Source organism: Tarenaya hassleriana, unplaced genomic scaffold, assembly GCF_000463585.1.
Source record: "Tarenaya hassleriana unplaced genomic scaffold, ASM46358v1 Cleome5, whole genome shotgun sequence".
Taxonomy (NCBI): domain Eukaryota; kingdom Viridiplantae; phylum Streptophyta; class Magnoliopsida; order Brassicales; family Cleomaceae; genus Tarenaya; species Tarenaya hassleriana.
The window spans coordinates 1,934,269-1,949,791 of record NW_010967707.1 but is presented as its reverse complement, the minus strand read 5'-3'; the positions used below and the strand labels follow the sequence as shown (position 1 = coordinate 1,949,791).

Below are 15,523 nucleotides of genomic sequence, written 5' to 3'. Positions count from 1 at the left end.
TATCTAATGGGCCTACATGAAGAAAAGCTTGGCCCAATTCAGAGCGTTTTAAAAGGTTTCCCGCGCTCAGGGTTGATGACACGTGTGTATCCTACGTGTCAATTTCTAGATCACTCCGACAGTTTTTCAAAAAAAAACAAAAACAAAACCCAATTACATCAAAAAATCAAATTCACAAAAACAATCACTTATAAATCCAATTCGCCTTACGCGTCGACGGAAGCGTGTGTGAGAGAGAGAATGGATAAGGACTGGAGGTACTACGGGGGCGACACGGTGGTTGTGTCGGAGGAATATGGCGGCGGATGCAGGACGCCGACGAGAGAGGACTGCCGGATACCGGCGGAGGCGCCGTGTCCACCACCGGTGAGAAGGAAGAATCCGTTGTGGTGTGGGAAGAGAAGGGGGCCACCGCAGAACGGATTTTTCCGGCCACCGGACCTCAAGATTTTCTTCACCTCCGCCGCAAACAATCGGCCAGCGAGCTGCGCTCATATCACTAATCTTGTTCGTTGAGTTAATTTAATTGTGTTTTAGACTGTTTAGGTTTGATTTTGTGACGAATTCATATTATTATATGAATCTGCATCACTGGAAAGTTAGTTGTATGGTCTCATCTGTAAGCATATTGACACCAAGAAAATAGTTTGTTTGTTGACTAATTAATTACACAGACTCAAAAGAAATTATCCTTTAATATTTAATAAAATTGAATATTGTTTGAAGAAATTCTTAAACCTAAGATTTAAGATGCAAAAATATATTAGCCTGATTCCTTAAATCAGTGGGCTCAGGGTCTCCGTCCAAAAGTTATTTGGGCCGTTAAATCTCAGTCCAATCCGGCCCATCACGATACGGGCTTGGTTTGAAAAGATATTTTTTTTAAAGAACTAAAAATCCAGTTGCCGTGCAAGTGAATCTGGACTTCAAGAAAATTTAACATTTTCACAAAACTAGTTAAGATATTGCATTATTAAAAAGGAGTTTAAATAAACGGTTTAATCTATTTTAAGAATATTTTTTTAACTTTACAAGACTAGTACAATAAATATTCCCAAACTAAATAAAAAACAATAAAATATAAAGATTGAGACCAAACATTAAATGTTGGAGGATCAAACCTCGCTTACATATATATATATATATGTACAATTATGTTCTTATGCTTTCCCGGGAAACAAACAGAGCTTGAATCATGCCCACGTATATAGTTTAAGTTCATTATAAAGAGTTAAAGTTTTTTTTTGTATAGAAAAAAATAATGTGTTGTATTAATGTTTAGAATCCAAGATCGAATAACTCGCTGTTTTATCGACGTTTACATATAAAACTATAACATGCTAATATAATGCGGTGAAAAGCATATTCTAATTAAGCATGTTGGTTCGCCGCACAGATTGATAGATAGTGGGACAATTACGATGTCGTATTAAATGAGTCGTTGCCTTGATTAAGATTTGAGTCATTAGCCTTACAACGCATGCGTCGGTCAACTAGCTACAGACTCGTATAATTATGACGGGCCGGAAATTAAAATTCTAAAAAGGAACGAAATCGATAAAGTGCCATTATTTTAATCTTATCTTATGCGTGCTTAATTTTGTTTATCCACAAATCAAATCATTAAAATGTTTTCGACGGTAATGATTGCTATTATGGCATTTCTCGGCAGCTAAATCAATCAGTGGCTCTCTATTTACGTCAATATATAGAACGACGAAACACCCACTTCATACATTACAATACTGATTCGACCTCTAATAAATTGATTAAATTCTATACCGCCGATTATAATTTATTTATTTTTATTCATTTTTTCTATTTTTTTTCCAAAGTTTTCAGATAAAAAATAGATATTTACCCAGTGGAATATATTTTTAGGGTGTTCACAAACAAATAAATAAATAAAGACCATTTTTTTTTGAAAATAAAAACAAATTAAAAGTAATTGTATGTTAATTAATATAATTATAACGTTTTGGTTGTATAATGCAAACAAACTAAAAACTTACTCGTCTGTTCGTCCCGATATCGAATTTTAAATTTGAAGAAGGAACGTATATTCCAAATCATATCATTGATTTCCGATTCTTTGATTAATCTGAATTTTGGTATAAGATATCCGATTATTAAAAAAACTATAAACTTACTAAATTCAAGAAAATGGCACATCAAATAAAAACATGATCGAGCATCTTTGACTATTACACTTTAGTAAAGGTTGATAAATGGACAAAAAAAAAAGCTTAGTGAATGATTAGTAAAAAATGAAAAAAAAATGTACATAGTATCCGAGAATCAGACTTTTCTAAACCTAATTTAGCAAGAAAAATAGTACAATTAAATATTAAAACGAAAGAAATAATCGCCTAACGTGCAGTGTATCATAACATACCATGTGACTCAAGTTTGACCAACCTGTGCGCAATGTTTGACCCATCAAAAATAAATCCCCGGTGGTCAAAGAATCTCCACCAGTAAATATTAAAGCATCTAATAAATAAAATAAATTTCCAGGCCACTTTTCTTTTTAGAAATTTAAGGATACAGTCACATGACATCTTTTAGAAAAATTATACAACGGTCCATGCATTCATACACACTAAGATTTCTGCCACTATGACAAACAACATCATTAAAAGAATATCGTTTTAGTTCAAATTTATAAAATATATTTATTTCTTATACGTTAAAAAATTAACCATGTCTCCTCTTTTTTCTTATAATAAAGTAAATCACATGGTTGAGAAATATTTTAATGATTTATGAGTCTTCTGTTATATACTGAGCAATAGGTTTTACGAGTTAATTGCTAAATTTAGTATATATATATATATATATATATTATTGTATCGATTATATTAAGCTTTGATTGATTGTCGTGACCAATCATTTTGACGGTCGAATTTTGTGGTGATTGCTGACAACCAATTTAAATAGATTTAAACAAAACGAGATAATTAATTAATCTCGTGGTGTAGTGGCAACTTCTAATAAACATTGCATTGCAAGTGGAAATGCTTGACCGGTCAAATTATCCAATTAATAAACATGTGAGGTAATTAAAAATACCACTTGAGTCAGTTATGTACATATGGGAGAGTGATATATGAGTGTATATATATAATTTGTATGGGTGTGAATTTATTTTTATATAGTTGGATCCAACATATTCACACATGGTGCAGTAATATAATATGAAAAATGTACTTGTGTTTCGATTTCCCTTTTTGAAGAAAAAAATTTACTGCCCCAATGTTACATTTCTATAGCTCCAAGTTGTCATGTCCTGAATTTTCGTCGAACCACATGGAGATAAGATTCCTTTACGAATCATAGATATTAGTTTTTAAAAAAAAATCGAATATTTGAATTTATCGAGTTTGAAAATTAAAATCTAAAGAATTAAACATAATTAAAATTTTAAATTAACCTATAGAAGTTCTACTTATATAAATAAATGATTTGAATTTAAGTAGTTTTTAATGATAATTTTCAATTAATGGAGCATTTTTTTTTTGTTGAGTTAGAATATTTGGAAATTCTTGGATAGAGATTTTAAATTTGGAAAGCCAAAAATTGGGGGGAATTATGGTGGGGTGCTGTAGATCCAGGCTGTTATAAGACACGAGTGAAAAACACACGTGAAATTATTAGAAGGAGCCTGTCTTCTCTTGGTCACATTTAAATCCTTATCACTCGCAACCCCATCACTCTTTGCCCCTTCGCTCCCAAAACCAAACAAAACATTTACGATATCCATTATTTCAATAAATGCATCGCCATTATCATATACTATTTCCCTTTATGCGATCCCTTCCATTTACATGTTCCATCAGGTCACTGTTTTTTCTTCATATACATACATACATACATATATATACATATATATATATATCTACACTAGTAGGTGAAGCAAAACCTACTCGAGCTATATGTTGGGATCTCCCTCATGTGACGGTTTAAATGAAGGTTTATGATAACAAGGCATATGCATACATGCATGTGTATGTAGAGGTGTGCAGACCATACGCATATATATGTGTGTGTATATGAACGTACGACATTGGTGCCTCCAGCATTAATGGCGGATCTCAAGAAGAGAGGAGGATTTCGAGAATGTGGAGATCTTGTGGTAGTGAGAATAAGACCTCGAGTTCTCGATGATTCCACCAATAATATCTCGCCACGTCAACAAGGAATAATGCCTCTAGAGATACGCCATCTTAGTTAATACGCATAATTAATTAAAACATTAATTATATCGTCAACGCTAAGTAAAAGCTTAAGCCACCCACCCCACCTTGCCAAATCTGTAGCCCCAAAAATTATTTGAAAGGTTCAAAAATGAAATAAACTTATAAAAATTAGTGTCATGTATATTAATTAATATTATTGATGTATCTGTAAATATAGAAACATATACCAAATATACCTTTTAAAAATGGATCAGAGACAGTAACTAGTTCCTAATTCATGTCGATCTTGTAATTAATTAATAAATTTAAATAACGGAATATTCATTATTTCCATGGTCTCGTCTCTAGTATATGTTATCTTTGGCAGGAACTACATATAAGCAGAAACACACTCTCGCTCTCTTTGCACTCTCTCTCTCTCTCTCTAGGTCACTTTCTCTTCTTCTAGTTCAATCACCACAAAAAACCCACAATCAAATTGTAGAGAGAAAAAAAAAGAGAACAAAGACCCATCAATCATTAGTAACCCTCCATCAGAATCCGAAGCTCTCGGCAACAAATACATGGATGATAAGTGGAAGATCTTCAAGAAAGATTCGTCGTCCTCTTCTTCTTCATCCAAATCCAAGTTCACCAGAAGCTTCTCCACGAGCGCTTCATCGACCAAGTCCCCTGTGTTCGTACGGAGCTCCTCCACGAAATGCTCGGTCCCTTCTTCCTCGACGTCGTCTTCTTCATCTTCTTCGATGTCAAGAAGCTTCTCCAGGAAAGAGAGATCAGGATCTTCCATAACTCAGAAGTATAGCAGCTTGGCCAAAGAACAGAAGGCGAGGTTTTACATCATGAGAAGGTGTGTAGCTATGCTTGTTTGTTGGCATAAACATGGAGATCCCTAGATCAGATTTTTTTTTTCTCTTTTTTTTTTGGGTTTATTGTAATTAGATCAGTTTATTACTGAGGTGGCTACAAGTTTCCATAGTACATCGTAAGAAGAGATTTTTATTCATAAAATTTAGGGTTCCTCTGCTCATTTCTGTCCTCTAAATGCTAATATTTCTTTTAAATTTATCTAAACAACATATGGCAGTGGCACAGTGAGAATATATATATATATATATGTCACACCCACAAACATATATATACACATATATGTACGTGTCTTCGTCTATTATTTTCCTCTAGACATAAGATATTTAGTGTCTGCTATCTGATAAAAAAGATTAGAGGCATTTGTTTTTGGGTCGACAAAAGATTGAAAACATTAAAACATTGAAAGTGCAATGTTATGATACAATATCTGGAGAGTATTGATGTATCAAGACGTACAATATTTTTGTTATGATTTACATGGAATTGTCACTTTCAATGGGCGTGTAATAAATATTGAAGAAAACAATGTTTATATCATGTATCTGCTTTACGCGTGATTTATGAATAGATGCATGCAATTAACCTAAGATTAAAAAAATTTACTAGATAGGCCCTCTTGGCACGACTTTAATGTTCTTTTACGGTGGTGATTAAGGATTTGAAATCTAACAGATTAGACTTCAAACCCATTTTTGAAAACGACATGGAGTATTATTAAAGTCTATTACCCAATAATAATCGCATACACAGAATGATGATGATGATGATGATGATGATAATGATAATGCGGTCAATAAAGTTGCATATGATGCTATAGATCTTGCAAACGCCAATAATGTCCGGAGCTGTATCCATCTTTATTTTATCGATTTATTTATCTATTTTGCATTTTGTGGCAGTATTGTTTCTGCTTGCCTTCTTGTTTTTTGTCTCTTTGACGGAAAAAAAGATTCCCTCTTGCCAAATAAAAATTCTATAATATATATATATATAATTCAAATTGTAGTTACTATATATTGTATACGCTCGTACTTAGAAACTATTCTGCATTATTGACATGAAATCTATCCTTTCACTTTTAGGGGGAAACGTTTTTAAAAATATATACATATATTAGGGAATCCAATGGGAAGTCATCGACCACTCGATCTTTATCTCTTTTTGAATCTGATCATAACGTCATGATCAGTTTAAAAAAATATCATTGTGGATATACACAAAAGATTACGTTAAAGAGATATAAAGTTCTAGAAAACCACAATAATTATTAAAAAAAATTTACTTCTTTTATTTGATGTGAAAAATATCGTGCAGAGAAATTATTACCGCAACAAAGCTCTTTCAGTTTCACTCTTCTTACAGACGCAGAAAAAGAAACAGCAAAATAAAGAGAGAAGCAAAATTCAGAGTTCTCAGGTGAAAAACCAAACGCAAAAGGACAAAAGGAGGAACACATCAGGAATCAAGTGCATAATTTACGAGAGAAAAAAATAAGGTGACGTGGCGATGGTAGAGCCGTTGGATCGGTCAGAGTCAACACTTTGGGAAATCGGACGGTGGAGGCGGGAGTTTCTGATTCGGAAGGTCTCCATCCAGGACCACCCAAGCCATGGTCAGTCCCCAACTCAGATGAATTTCGATGTGGCAATGCATCAGCCATACACCTACCGTCACAAATCCAATATATGGATTATTAAATTGTGAAAGTTAGGGTTTTTTTAAACCCTATTCAAAATTCAAATCAAATAAAAAACAAAAAAGTAAATCAATTCGAATTAGACCAAACGATTTGATCTATAAATGTATTCTAAAGACATACCGGGGTTATCGGCGCGGAAACGTACGGCAATCCAGCCACCGGCGGGGACAAGGGCGGTGTTGCGTTCGACCGGGTCGAGGAGATTGAACCGTTTCGGGTCACGGGTCGGGTCGAAATTTCCGAACCCTTGACCGACCACATAGAAATTGAACCCATGAAGGTGCAGAGGATGTGACTCAGCACCCAGAATGCTCGTGTCCTGAAACACTAACTCGACAGTTGTGTTGTACTTCAACACCACGACCTTTGTCCCCCTCGCGACCATCGTGTTGTTCGGTGGCATCCCCGTGTAATTAAACGGAAAAATAGGCGAACTCGGAAAGTCGGTCGTGAATACACGATTGGATTTTCCAAAGAAATACGATCGCAACAATGACGTCGTGTTTGGTAACACGAACGACACGTTGTTGATGGACGCCGCGAATTTCGTGCCGTTGGGTCCTTGGCATGTTTGGTTCTTCGGACAAGGGTTTGTCCCTAAACCGACCGTGAAAAAGAATTTCCGGTCCACGGTTTTCGGTACGTCAACCGGAAACTTAGAACTCGCTAGACTTCTAAACATGTTTGAAAAATTCGCGACGAAGCCCGTGGCATTGATGGCAGGAAGAGCAGGCTTCAGAACGGGCCGAGTTTTTGGAGAATTCGAAGCCTTACGTTCGTATTCGAGAATCCCGGCGACGGTCGTGTTATCGATAGTGCCTTGACCTACGAAGTAAGTTCTTGCCAGCATGAAAAACGTCGCGTTCGGAGAAACGTGTTTGGTCTTGAGCAGAACGTTCGTGGTCTGCCCCGGTCCGATGACGAGGACATTGGTTTTGAAGGGCTTAACATAGCTGGCATCGGCTTCGACAACTGTCAACGTGTGATTGGCTATGCCGAAGAAGAGTTGGTCATTGAGTGCAGCATTGATCAGTCTCAGGAGATATGTCTTCCCCGGTTTCACCTTCAACTTGTATGTATCTATATATCGATGAAACATTAGTAGTTCACATGTTGGGATTATTTGTAAGTATGGTATATTCACAAAAAAAAAAAAAAAAACTTGTCTTTTGGGGGAAGATGTTTAAAAAAAAAAATTACCTTTTGCAGAACAATTATATAATGGGCCTGGAAGCCCATTGATGGTGTGGGCATCTGAAGCATTTGGGCCTCCACCTGTCTGAAGAGCCTGTTGAATCACTGCCTGAGGATCAACATTGAACCATTCCCCTACACTCGTACAAATTACAGTTCAAAAACACTGATTTTAGTGATTTTTTTAAAAAAAAAATATTATTGTATCGATGGTGTAAATAAATGGTATATGGAGTAATATGGGAGAAGAGTACCGAAGATAATGGGGATCTGCTTGTAGGGCTTGGGGAAAGGGTAAGAGTCGTGGAGTTTGGGAAGGATGATCAAGGGGCCATACACAGTGGCTCTCACCCACGTGATGTGGGCGTGCCACCACAACGTTCCTCTTTGCCCGGTGACCGTGAAGTTGTACACGTAACTCTGTCCTGTCCGAATTGGACACTGTGTTATATAGGCTGGTCCATCCGCCCATCCACTCCTTAGCTGTCTGATCCCATGCCTACGTACGTCCATTCGTTAATTAAGGTAGAGTAATCATTATACATATATATATGGCTTATCTAAACAGAACATGTTGGTGCCGGTTTTATTACATTTTCACTTTTGTTAATCATAAGCTCCCATTAAAATATATCTTATACCCTGAAGAACGTGTTGTTTCGAATGCAGTGATGTGAACCCGGATAATTCAAACCAGAGGTTAAGGAGCACGTTAATTAAGTGTCTAATTGTGTATATATATTACCAGTGGATGGAGATATTGGTAGAGACATGATTAACCACTTTGATCAGTAGATTGTCTCCTTCTCTTGCGATAACCCTAGGCCCTGGGAATTTCCCGTTCACCGTCAAGATCGACCTTGTCTTGCACAATCTTGTCACGTTTTTCAGTTGAATCTGTCGAAATATGAATCGAATCAAAATGGTGTATATATACACTCTTAAACAAAAGAATTGCATGCATGCATGAATGAAACAAAGAATATTACGTACGTCGAACTTGTAGCGCCTGGTGATTCCCGCAGATGCTACATTAACATGGTTACTTATGGCAATGAGACATGCCACAAGAACATAACGCAAAACCCCCATGTTTAGCATACTCTCTCTCTCTCTCTCTCTCTCTCTCTCTCTCTCTCTCTAAAAGTAAAGATATTTTTCCTTTTTTTTTTCTTTTTTTTTAATATATATAAACCTGAGTTGTGGTGCCTGTGAAACCACTGGAGAGTGTTGTGTATATATAGAGGCAGATAAGCTCGTGGTAGGGCTAACGGTCGGTTGGTCTAGTAAAATATTTCAAGAATTAAAATGATAATAGAATAAAGTTTCGTGTTATTGGAAAAGAATATAATTCAGTCTAATTGATGTTTTGGTTGGTCCTTTTTGTTGGACTGACCGAGTGAATTCAAAGTTAACCAATTAATTAAGTGGGTTATCCACACAATGTGTGATGATAATGGGCTATACATGTAGTATATAATATCTACCAATAAAATGATGATTTGTTAGAGTTTGATAGATAGAACAACATAACCATGATAACAACTAAAACGAAGAAACACACCAATTTAAAAAAATTATATTTGGTCAGAAAATTTTCTTGAATTTATCTAAGGTGATGTTCTTAAGATTTTTCTTTAGAATGTAAATACGATTTGATTCGCTTGAATTATATGAAACTCGAGATGATAATATCTCTCTCGTTCCTATGCAAAATCTAGATGATGTTACTTTTGGATTCGTAGGTTGTATATTAATGATGCAGATTGTTTTCCTTATTGTAAAAAAAGAAATACAAAATATCAAATATTATCTTCTGTCGACCATCCCGAAGTATTTTCCTATTATCAAATGTTATTTTATATAAAAGAAAAAGCAAAAATTGATAGGAACAAACTGCTTACTTAAAAAGAATTTAGAAGATATTTATGGTGGAACAAAGAGGGATTAGGAAGCAAGTAAAGAGAAATGAGTGCAATTATGGTAAGGATTAGTGGCAAAGGGAGGACCAGAACTACATGGAACATGCACGTCGTTGGTTGTCTGAAAACATACGTTCCAACTAAAACCATTTGGTCTTATGGACACAGACAGGACTTTCCCCAAAGTCTCCTGCAAGACTCCATACGCCCTTTGACATTTCACCCGACTCACCCATTCCTTTCAAGCAACAACAGACAGCGATCCACGGATCGTGATTAAGCCTTAATTAAAAACGTCAGATTAATATGATCTCACAAACCCTTCTAAAATATCAGACCTTCGAAATCCGTCGCATCTATCGTTAAGCTGTCCATGTTTACGTCTCATGTATGCTTATGGGAATCTAGAATCTCGACAAACCATATATTATAAATTCAATTCAATTATATACGATTAGGTTGCCAGTGGTGTGTTGCTCAAAGCAGCAAAACTTAGGGATAACGTTAAAGGGAAAAAAGAAAAGGAAAAGGCAAATGTGTGAACATGTGGGATTCAAACCAAACACAGACACAAAACACAGAACACAACTGTGGTAATTGAAAGATCCTAATCATAGGTATATTGTTAGTTGCAGGTTTACCAACTTCAACACTTCTCTCTTACTGTTTTTATCTTATATGTGTCCCCCAATGACCCACGTCTTCCAACAAAGGTACAAGATTGGCTTTGGTTTTATTTTTAATATCGATCACCAGAAGCATTGGAATTGGTATAACTACGCATGTTATTAATAAATAAACTCCTAATTTCTTTATATAATAAAATAAAATTGTAGTGATATGCAACTCCATATATATAAATATAAAATTCGTGTAATTCCTAACATAATATGACTAAAAATATTTTTATGACGGCTAGAATGTGGTCTTGGAAGAACACACGAAAACTCATTTTTGACATGTTTTGTTTTTGTATCCTTTTAGAAAAAAAAAAAAAAAAATCTAGTTACCAACTAGCGAATTTTCCCATATTAAGGTCACGAGGTACATACAACATTACTCTATTTTACGAATATAAAAAAAATGATTTGATCCAACGGGCCTTTATAATCACAACTCAAGTTGGTCCCAAATGGCCCAAAATAAAGCCCAAGTCATCACAATGATCCAATACCCCGGTCGCTCAACCCAATTATGAAATTAAATCCCATTATATGAAATGGATTAGTTGGTTTTTAGCTTAGATATAAAAACATGTTTATCAAAACAAAAAATTTTCTACATGTATTCATGCCTTCATTTCGTGAATATCTCGAAGGAATATATAGATGATACTTTTCCTCACGTGCTGCTTTTCGGAATTATGAATGCTTCATGAGGAATTTGGTTCAAATGTTTTTGGAATAAGACCAAATATGAGATTAAACAAGAGATAAGACTAGCTTAGGATGGGAAACGCCTCCATAATAAATTTAAATTGATCTCTAAAAAATCATGGTAAATTTACTATTTCCCCGGTTATATATACATATATATTTTTTCTGGATTTGCTATTGGGCTTTAGGGAAAAATGCATGAAAACAAAAATAAACAGATCCGACAAGATTTTGCAGTGTACTTTGTTCCAGTTGTGCCCTAACCCCAAAACTGAAGCAAAGAACACGCAAGATTTTATGAAACAACTAACTGAACGTATCTGTCTGAGATTCCCCATCTCTTAGACCAATCTCCGTAGTTAATAGTTATATATAGTTTTTTAATTAATTAATTAATTAATTAATATTATTATTTCCTCGACCTAAACCTTGGGTATCCAAGTTTTGGATATCTAACCGTCACGAGATCAAAACCAAATATCTCGACCTAAAAAAATGTGAAGAAAACGGGGACCGAAATAAAGATTCTCCAATATATAGGTAGACCGCCATTGGCCATTCGCTGTAACGGTAATTTGCAGTAAAGATTTTACCATCTTTTGTTTGTCTTTATCCGTTTACCGTTTTGCTTGCGATAAATTTCGGAGCTTTTTTTTTTTTTTTTCCAGAAGATCTCTCATCGAATGCGATTGTTATTTATTTAATCTCTTACTTAAATGGGCACAAAAAAAAACCCTAAGGGTTCTTGCATCGCCGCCGTATTTTTATCAGCCGTGAACAGCGTGTGTATATATATTTTATTTCTCGTCGGCTTGGTTTTCTATTTTCAGGGGTTTTAAACGCCTCAACATGGAGCTCCAAAATTGATGAAGTCTTTCGCCTGGGGAGACGATCTTTCGGGTTCTTGGTGGAGAGATGGATTTGGGTGTTTATTAAAGTTCTGATCTTCCTTAGTTTTGATCGAGAAAAATCGGGGCTTGTACATATCGCGTTAGAAAGTCTGATCTTTTAGGATTATATAGAGTTCAGCGCCTGACCTTAGGATCTGGGTGGTGACTGGTTTTTCTTTTCCGATTGACATATAATCGGGAGGGAGTTCAAATCGATCTCGGAGGTTTCTGGTTTAGGTTAGGTTATCATCCGAAGTGGGAAGAAGACCGATGCTTGGTGGTGGGAGTGAATTTGAGGAAGATATAGGAGTTTTGCTCCGCGAACAGAGGAGGCAAGAAGCCGATGAGCTCGAACGGGAGCTGAACTTGTATAGAAGTGGCTCTGCCCCTCCCACTGTGGACGGTTCCCTCAGTGCCGGTGGTGGTGGAAGAGCCAATAACGGAAATGGGTTTGCTTCTGATGACGAGTTTAGGAGCGATCCTGAATATTTATCTTATTACTATGCTAATGTGAACTTGAACCCAAGGCTTCCTCCTCCTTGTATGTCTAGAGAGGAGTTGAGGGTTGCGCAGAGGCTGAAAGGCACTGTGGCAGACGGTATTGGAGATAGAAGAAAGGTTAATGGTGGAGCTGCTGCCAATACTAACAGTGGGAACCGATCTTTGTTCTCTATGCCGCCTGGGTTTGAGTCTAGAAAGCAAGACAACCACGAGTTTCAGCCTGAGAACGTTAGCGGTTCTTCTGAGTGGGGAGGCCATGGACTGATCGGTTTGCCCGGTCTAGGTCTTGGAAGCAAGAAAAATAGTTTTGCTGAAATCTTTCAGGTTGGTTAAGTTCACTTATTCTCACTTTGTATCCTTTATCGTCAATTATGTTTCTTTTTTCTGCTCAATCTGTTATAACTTTGTCACTTCCGTTTGCTTCTTCTCTAGTTTATGTACAATGAATTGGTTCTGATATTTGTGCAGGATGACTTGGGGCAAGGATTTGCTGTCCCACAACAACCTTCTCGTCCTGCTAGTCGCAACACTTTTGATGAAAATGCCGATTCTGCAAATAACCAGGCCCCATCAGGATCACAACCTTCATATAGCTATGCAGCAGCTCTTGGTGCTTCTTTATCAAGAAGTACGACTCCTGATCCTCAGGCCATTGCCAGGGCACCCAGTCCTTGCTTGACTCCCATTGGCAGCGGGAGGGCCAGTGCCTCTGAGAAGAGAAACTTAAATAACCACACCTCATTTAGTGGTGTTTCATCTGATCTTGCTTCTGCTTTATCTGGCATGACTCTCTCAAGCAGTGATGGGTTAGGTGATCAAAGTCAGGCCAAGCAGGATGTGGAAAAGGTCAGGAGCTATATGTTTGAACTACAAACTGGACATAATGAAATAAAGCAACATGGATTTTCTTCAAGGAATTCACACCTGAAAGGATCACAGGCATCTGCCTTTAATGGTGGAGGTGCACCAGCCGGTTCGTATCATCATGTTGAAAACCAGAATTCGTCCATCTCAAACTATGGTTTGAGCAATTATCCATTAAACCCTGCTGTAGCTTCTGTGATGGCCAGTCAGCTGGGGTCCGGCAACTTCCCTCATCTATATGGCAATGTTGCTGCAGCATCGGCTTTGGGATTATCTGGAGTAGACTCTAGACTCTTTGGAGGTCAAAACCTCTCAGAATCGCACAATCTTGGCAGGGTCAGCAATCAAATGACGGGAGGTGTTGCACTTCAGTCTCCTCTTTCTAACCCAATGTATCTTCAGTACTTGAAGACTTCTGACTATGCGGCCCAGCTGGCAGCCAACAATGATCTTTCAATGGAGAGGGGCTTTCTGGGTAACTCATACATGAACTTGCTTGAACTGCAGAAATCACAGTACAAGTCTGGGGGATCTAATCACCATGGCTATTATGGAAGTCCAACATTTGGGTCCAGCATGTCTTACCCTGGCAGCCCATTGGCTAGTCATGTTATTCCTGATTCTCTTGTGGGACCTGCTAGTCCTATGAGAAGGAGCGGAGTGAATATGCGATATCCGTCGGGGATGAGAAACTATGCTGGAGGGGTTATGGAACCATGGCACATGGATACTGGGTTTGGATCCTCGTTGTTGGAAGAGTTCAAGAGTAACAAGACAAGATGTTTTGAGCTTTCAGAAATAGCTGGCCACATTGTGGAGTTCAGGTAATCTCACCTGCTGGTGTCCTTTGAGGTTCTTACTGCTTCTGTTTTGTTTTTAGTTGTCCGAACTTGGGCGTCTTCTAGATTTTTGTTATATGAGCAGTGCAGATCAGTACGGAAGCCGCTTTATTCAGCAGAAACTTGAGACAGCCACTATTGAGGAGAAAAACATGGTTTATGAGGAGATCATGCCCCAAGCTCTCAGCCTGATGACTGATGTGTTTGGTAATTATGTGATTCAGAAGGTACTGACTGATGTTGTCCTTTTTCCCCTTGTGATTTAACACCAATTTCATGAAAGCCACCTGAATGTGCTATTTCCTACAGTTTTTTGAGCATGGACTTCCTTTACAAAGGAGAGAATTGGCAGAGAAGCTCCTTAATAATGTTCTGCCGCTTAGCTTACAGATGTATGGCTGTCGTGTGATCCAGAAGGTATTATTTGCTTGGCACCTCTGCCTTTATGAAGATCAAGCCCCATGTGGATTTTGACCTTGTCCTCCATGCTTTTTTAGGCGATTGAGGTCGCTGATTTGGACCAGAAGATTAAGATGGTGAAGGAACTCGAGGGACATATAACGCGATGTGTACGTGATCAGAACGGGAACCATGTGATTCAGAAGTGCATTGAATGCGTACCTGAAGAAGATATTCAGTTTATTGTCTCAACGTTCTTTGGTCAAGTTGTGACTCTGTCCACTCACCCATATGGATGCCGGGTCATTCAGGTTTCACCTTTCTATATATGTTCTCATAATAGTATTGTATTCCCTCTTGTTTCTTAGGAGGACTTCTTGTTTAATCCTGTTTATATGATCGCAGAGGATATTGGAACGCTGCCATGACCTGGATACGCAGAGTAAGGTTATGGACGAAATCCTCAGCTCTGTCAGTATGCTGGCGCAAGATCAGTATGGAAATTATGTTGTTCAGGTTTGTAAGATTATGATGATTCAATGTAGCAGTTCTCATCTTGTGTCAAGCTTTGTTTTCATAAATTTTTTTCCCGATACATGGTGGTTTTGCTGAAACTGATGTCACTGGCAGCATGTGCTGGAGCATGGAAAGCCGCAGGAGCGCACTATAATAATAAAGGAATTAGCAGGAAAGATAGTTCAGATGAGTCAGCAGAAGTTTGCGTCGAATGTGGTTGAGAAATGTCTGACTTTCGGAGGTCCGGAAGAGCA

At 37.3% G+C, this 15,523-nt stretch overlaps 4 protein-coding genes across 4 annotated transcripts in view; 3 read left to right on the top strand and 1 right to left on the bottom strand.

Annotated features, from left to right (window-relative positions):
- Positions 1 to 189: 189 nt before the first annotated feature.
- Positions 190 to 666, top strand: LOC109117261. The gene has a single exon (XM_019204085.1). The coding sequence runs from the start codon at positions 241 to 243 to the stop codon at positions 514 to 516; it is 276 nt and encodes a 91-aa protein (XP_019059630.1). The 5' UTR covers positions 190 to 240; the 3' UTR covers positions 517 to 666.
- Positions 667 to 4,576: 3,910 nt separating this feature from the next.
- Positions 4,577 to 5,276, top strand: LOC104826316 (osteocalcin 2-like). Its single transcript, XM_010558943.2, has one exon. It carries the CDS (start codon positions 4,763 to 4,765, stop codon positions 5,093 to 5,095), a length of 333 nt encoding a protein of 110 aa, XP_010557245.1. The 5' UTR covers positions 4,577 to 4,762; the 3' UTR covers positions 5,096 to 5,276.
- Positions 5,277 to 6,336: 1,060 nt separating this feature from the next.
- On the bottom strand, positions 6,337 to 9,137 carry LOC104826315 (laccase-2-like). The gene is made up of 6 exons (XM_010558942.1): positions 8,956 to 9,137; positions 8,708 to 8,859; positions 8,217 to 8,461; positions 7,969 to 8,097; positions 6,889 to 7,848; positions 6,337 to 6,733 (listed from the first exon to the last, which is right to left on the bottom strand). Exons 1-6 carry the CDS (start codon positions 9,061 to 9,063, stop codon positions 6,603 to 6,605), a joined length of 1,725 nt encoding a protein of 574 aa, XP_010557244.1. The 5' UTR covers positions 9,064 to 9,137; the 3' UTR covers positions 6,337 to 6,602.
- Positions 9,138 to 12,006: 2,869 nt separating this feature from the next.
- The window catches only part of LOC104826314 (pumilio homolog 2-like), a 4,446-nt gene continuing 929 nt past the window's right edge, over positions 12,007 to 15,523 (top strand). The window contains exons 1-7 of the mRNA XM_010558941.1: positions 12,007 to 12,975; positions 13,120 to 14,339; positions 14,440 to 14,581; positions 14,664 to 14,771; positions 14,852 to 15,064; positions 15,159 to 15,269; positions 15,384 to 15,510. Coding sequence (XP_010557243.1) covers positions 12,421 to 12,975; positions 13,120 to 14,339; positions 14,440 to 14,581; positions 14,664 to 14,771; positions 14,852 to 15,064; positions 15,159 to 15,269; positions 15,384 to 15,510 — 2,476 coding nt within the window. The 5' untranslated portion in view covers positions 12,007 to 12,420. The remainder of the gene's footprint in view (positions 12,976 to 13,119; positions 14,340 to 14,439; positions 14,582 to 14,663; positions 14,772 to 14,851; positions 15,065 to 15,158; positions 15,270 to 15,383; positions 15,511 to 15,523) is intronic.

Excerpts from the sequence above, each read along its gene's own strand:
- LOC104826316 (XM_010558943.2), top strand. The coding sequence starts at position 4,763 with ATGGATGATAAGTGGAAGATCTTCAAGAAAGATTCGTCGTCCTCTTCT.
- LOC104826315 (XM_010558942.1), bottom strand. The coding sequence starts at position 9,063 with ATGCTAAACATGGGGGTTTTGCGTTATGTTCTTGTGGCATGTCTCATT. Across the intron at positions 8,462-8,707 it reads ACCAATATCTCCATCCACTG|GCATGGGATCAGACAGCTAA; the intron begins GTAATATATATA and ends GGACGTACGTAG. Across the intron at positions 8,098-8,216 it reads GCAGATCCCCATTATCTTCG|GGGAATGGTTCAATGTTGAT; the intron begins GTACTCTTCTCC and ends GTACGAGTGTAG.
- LOC109117261 (XM_019204085.1), top strand. The coding sequence starts at position 241 with ATGGATAAGGACTGGAGGTACTACGGGGGCGACACGGTGGTTGTGTCG.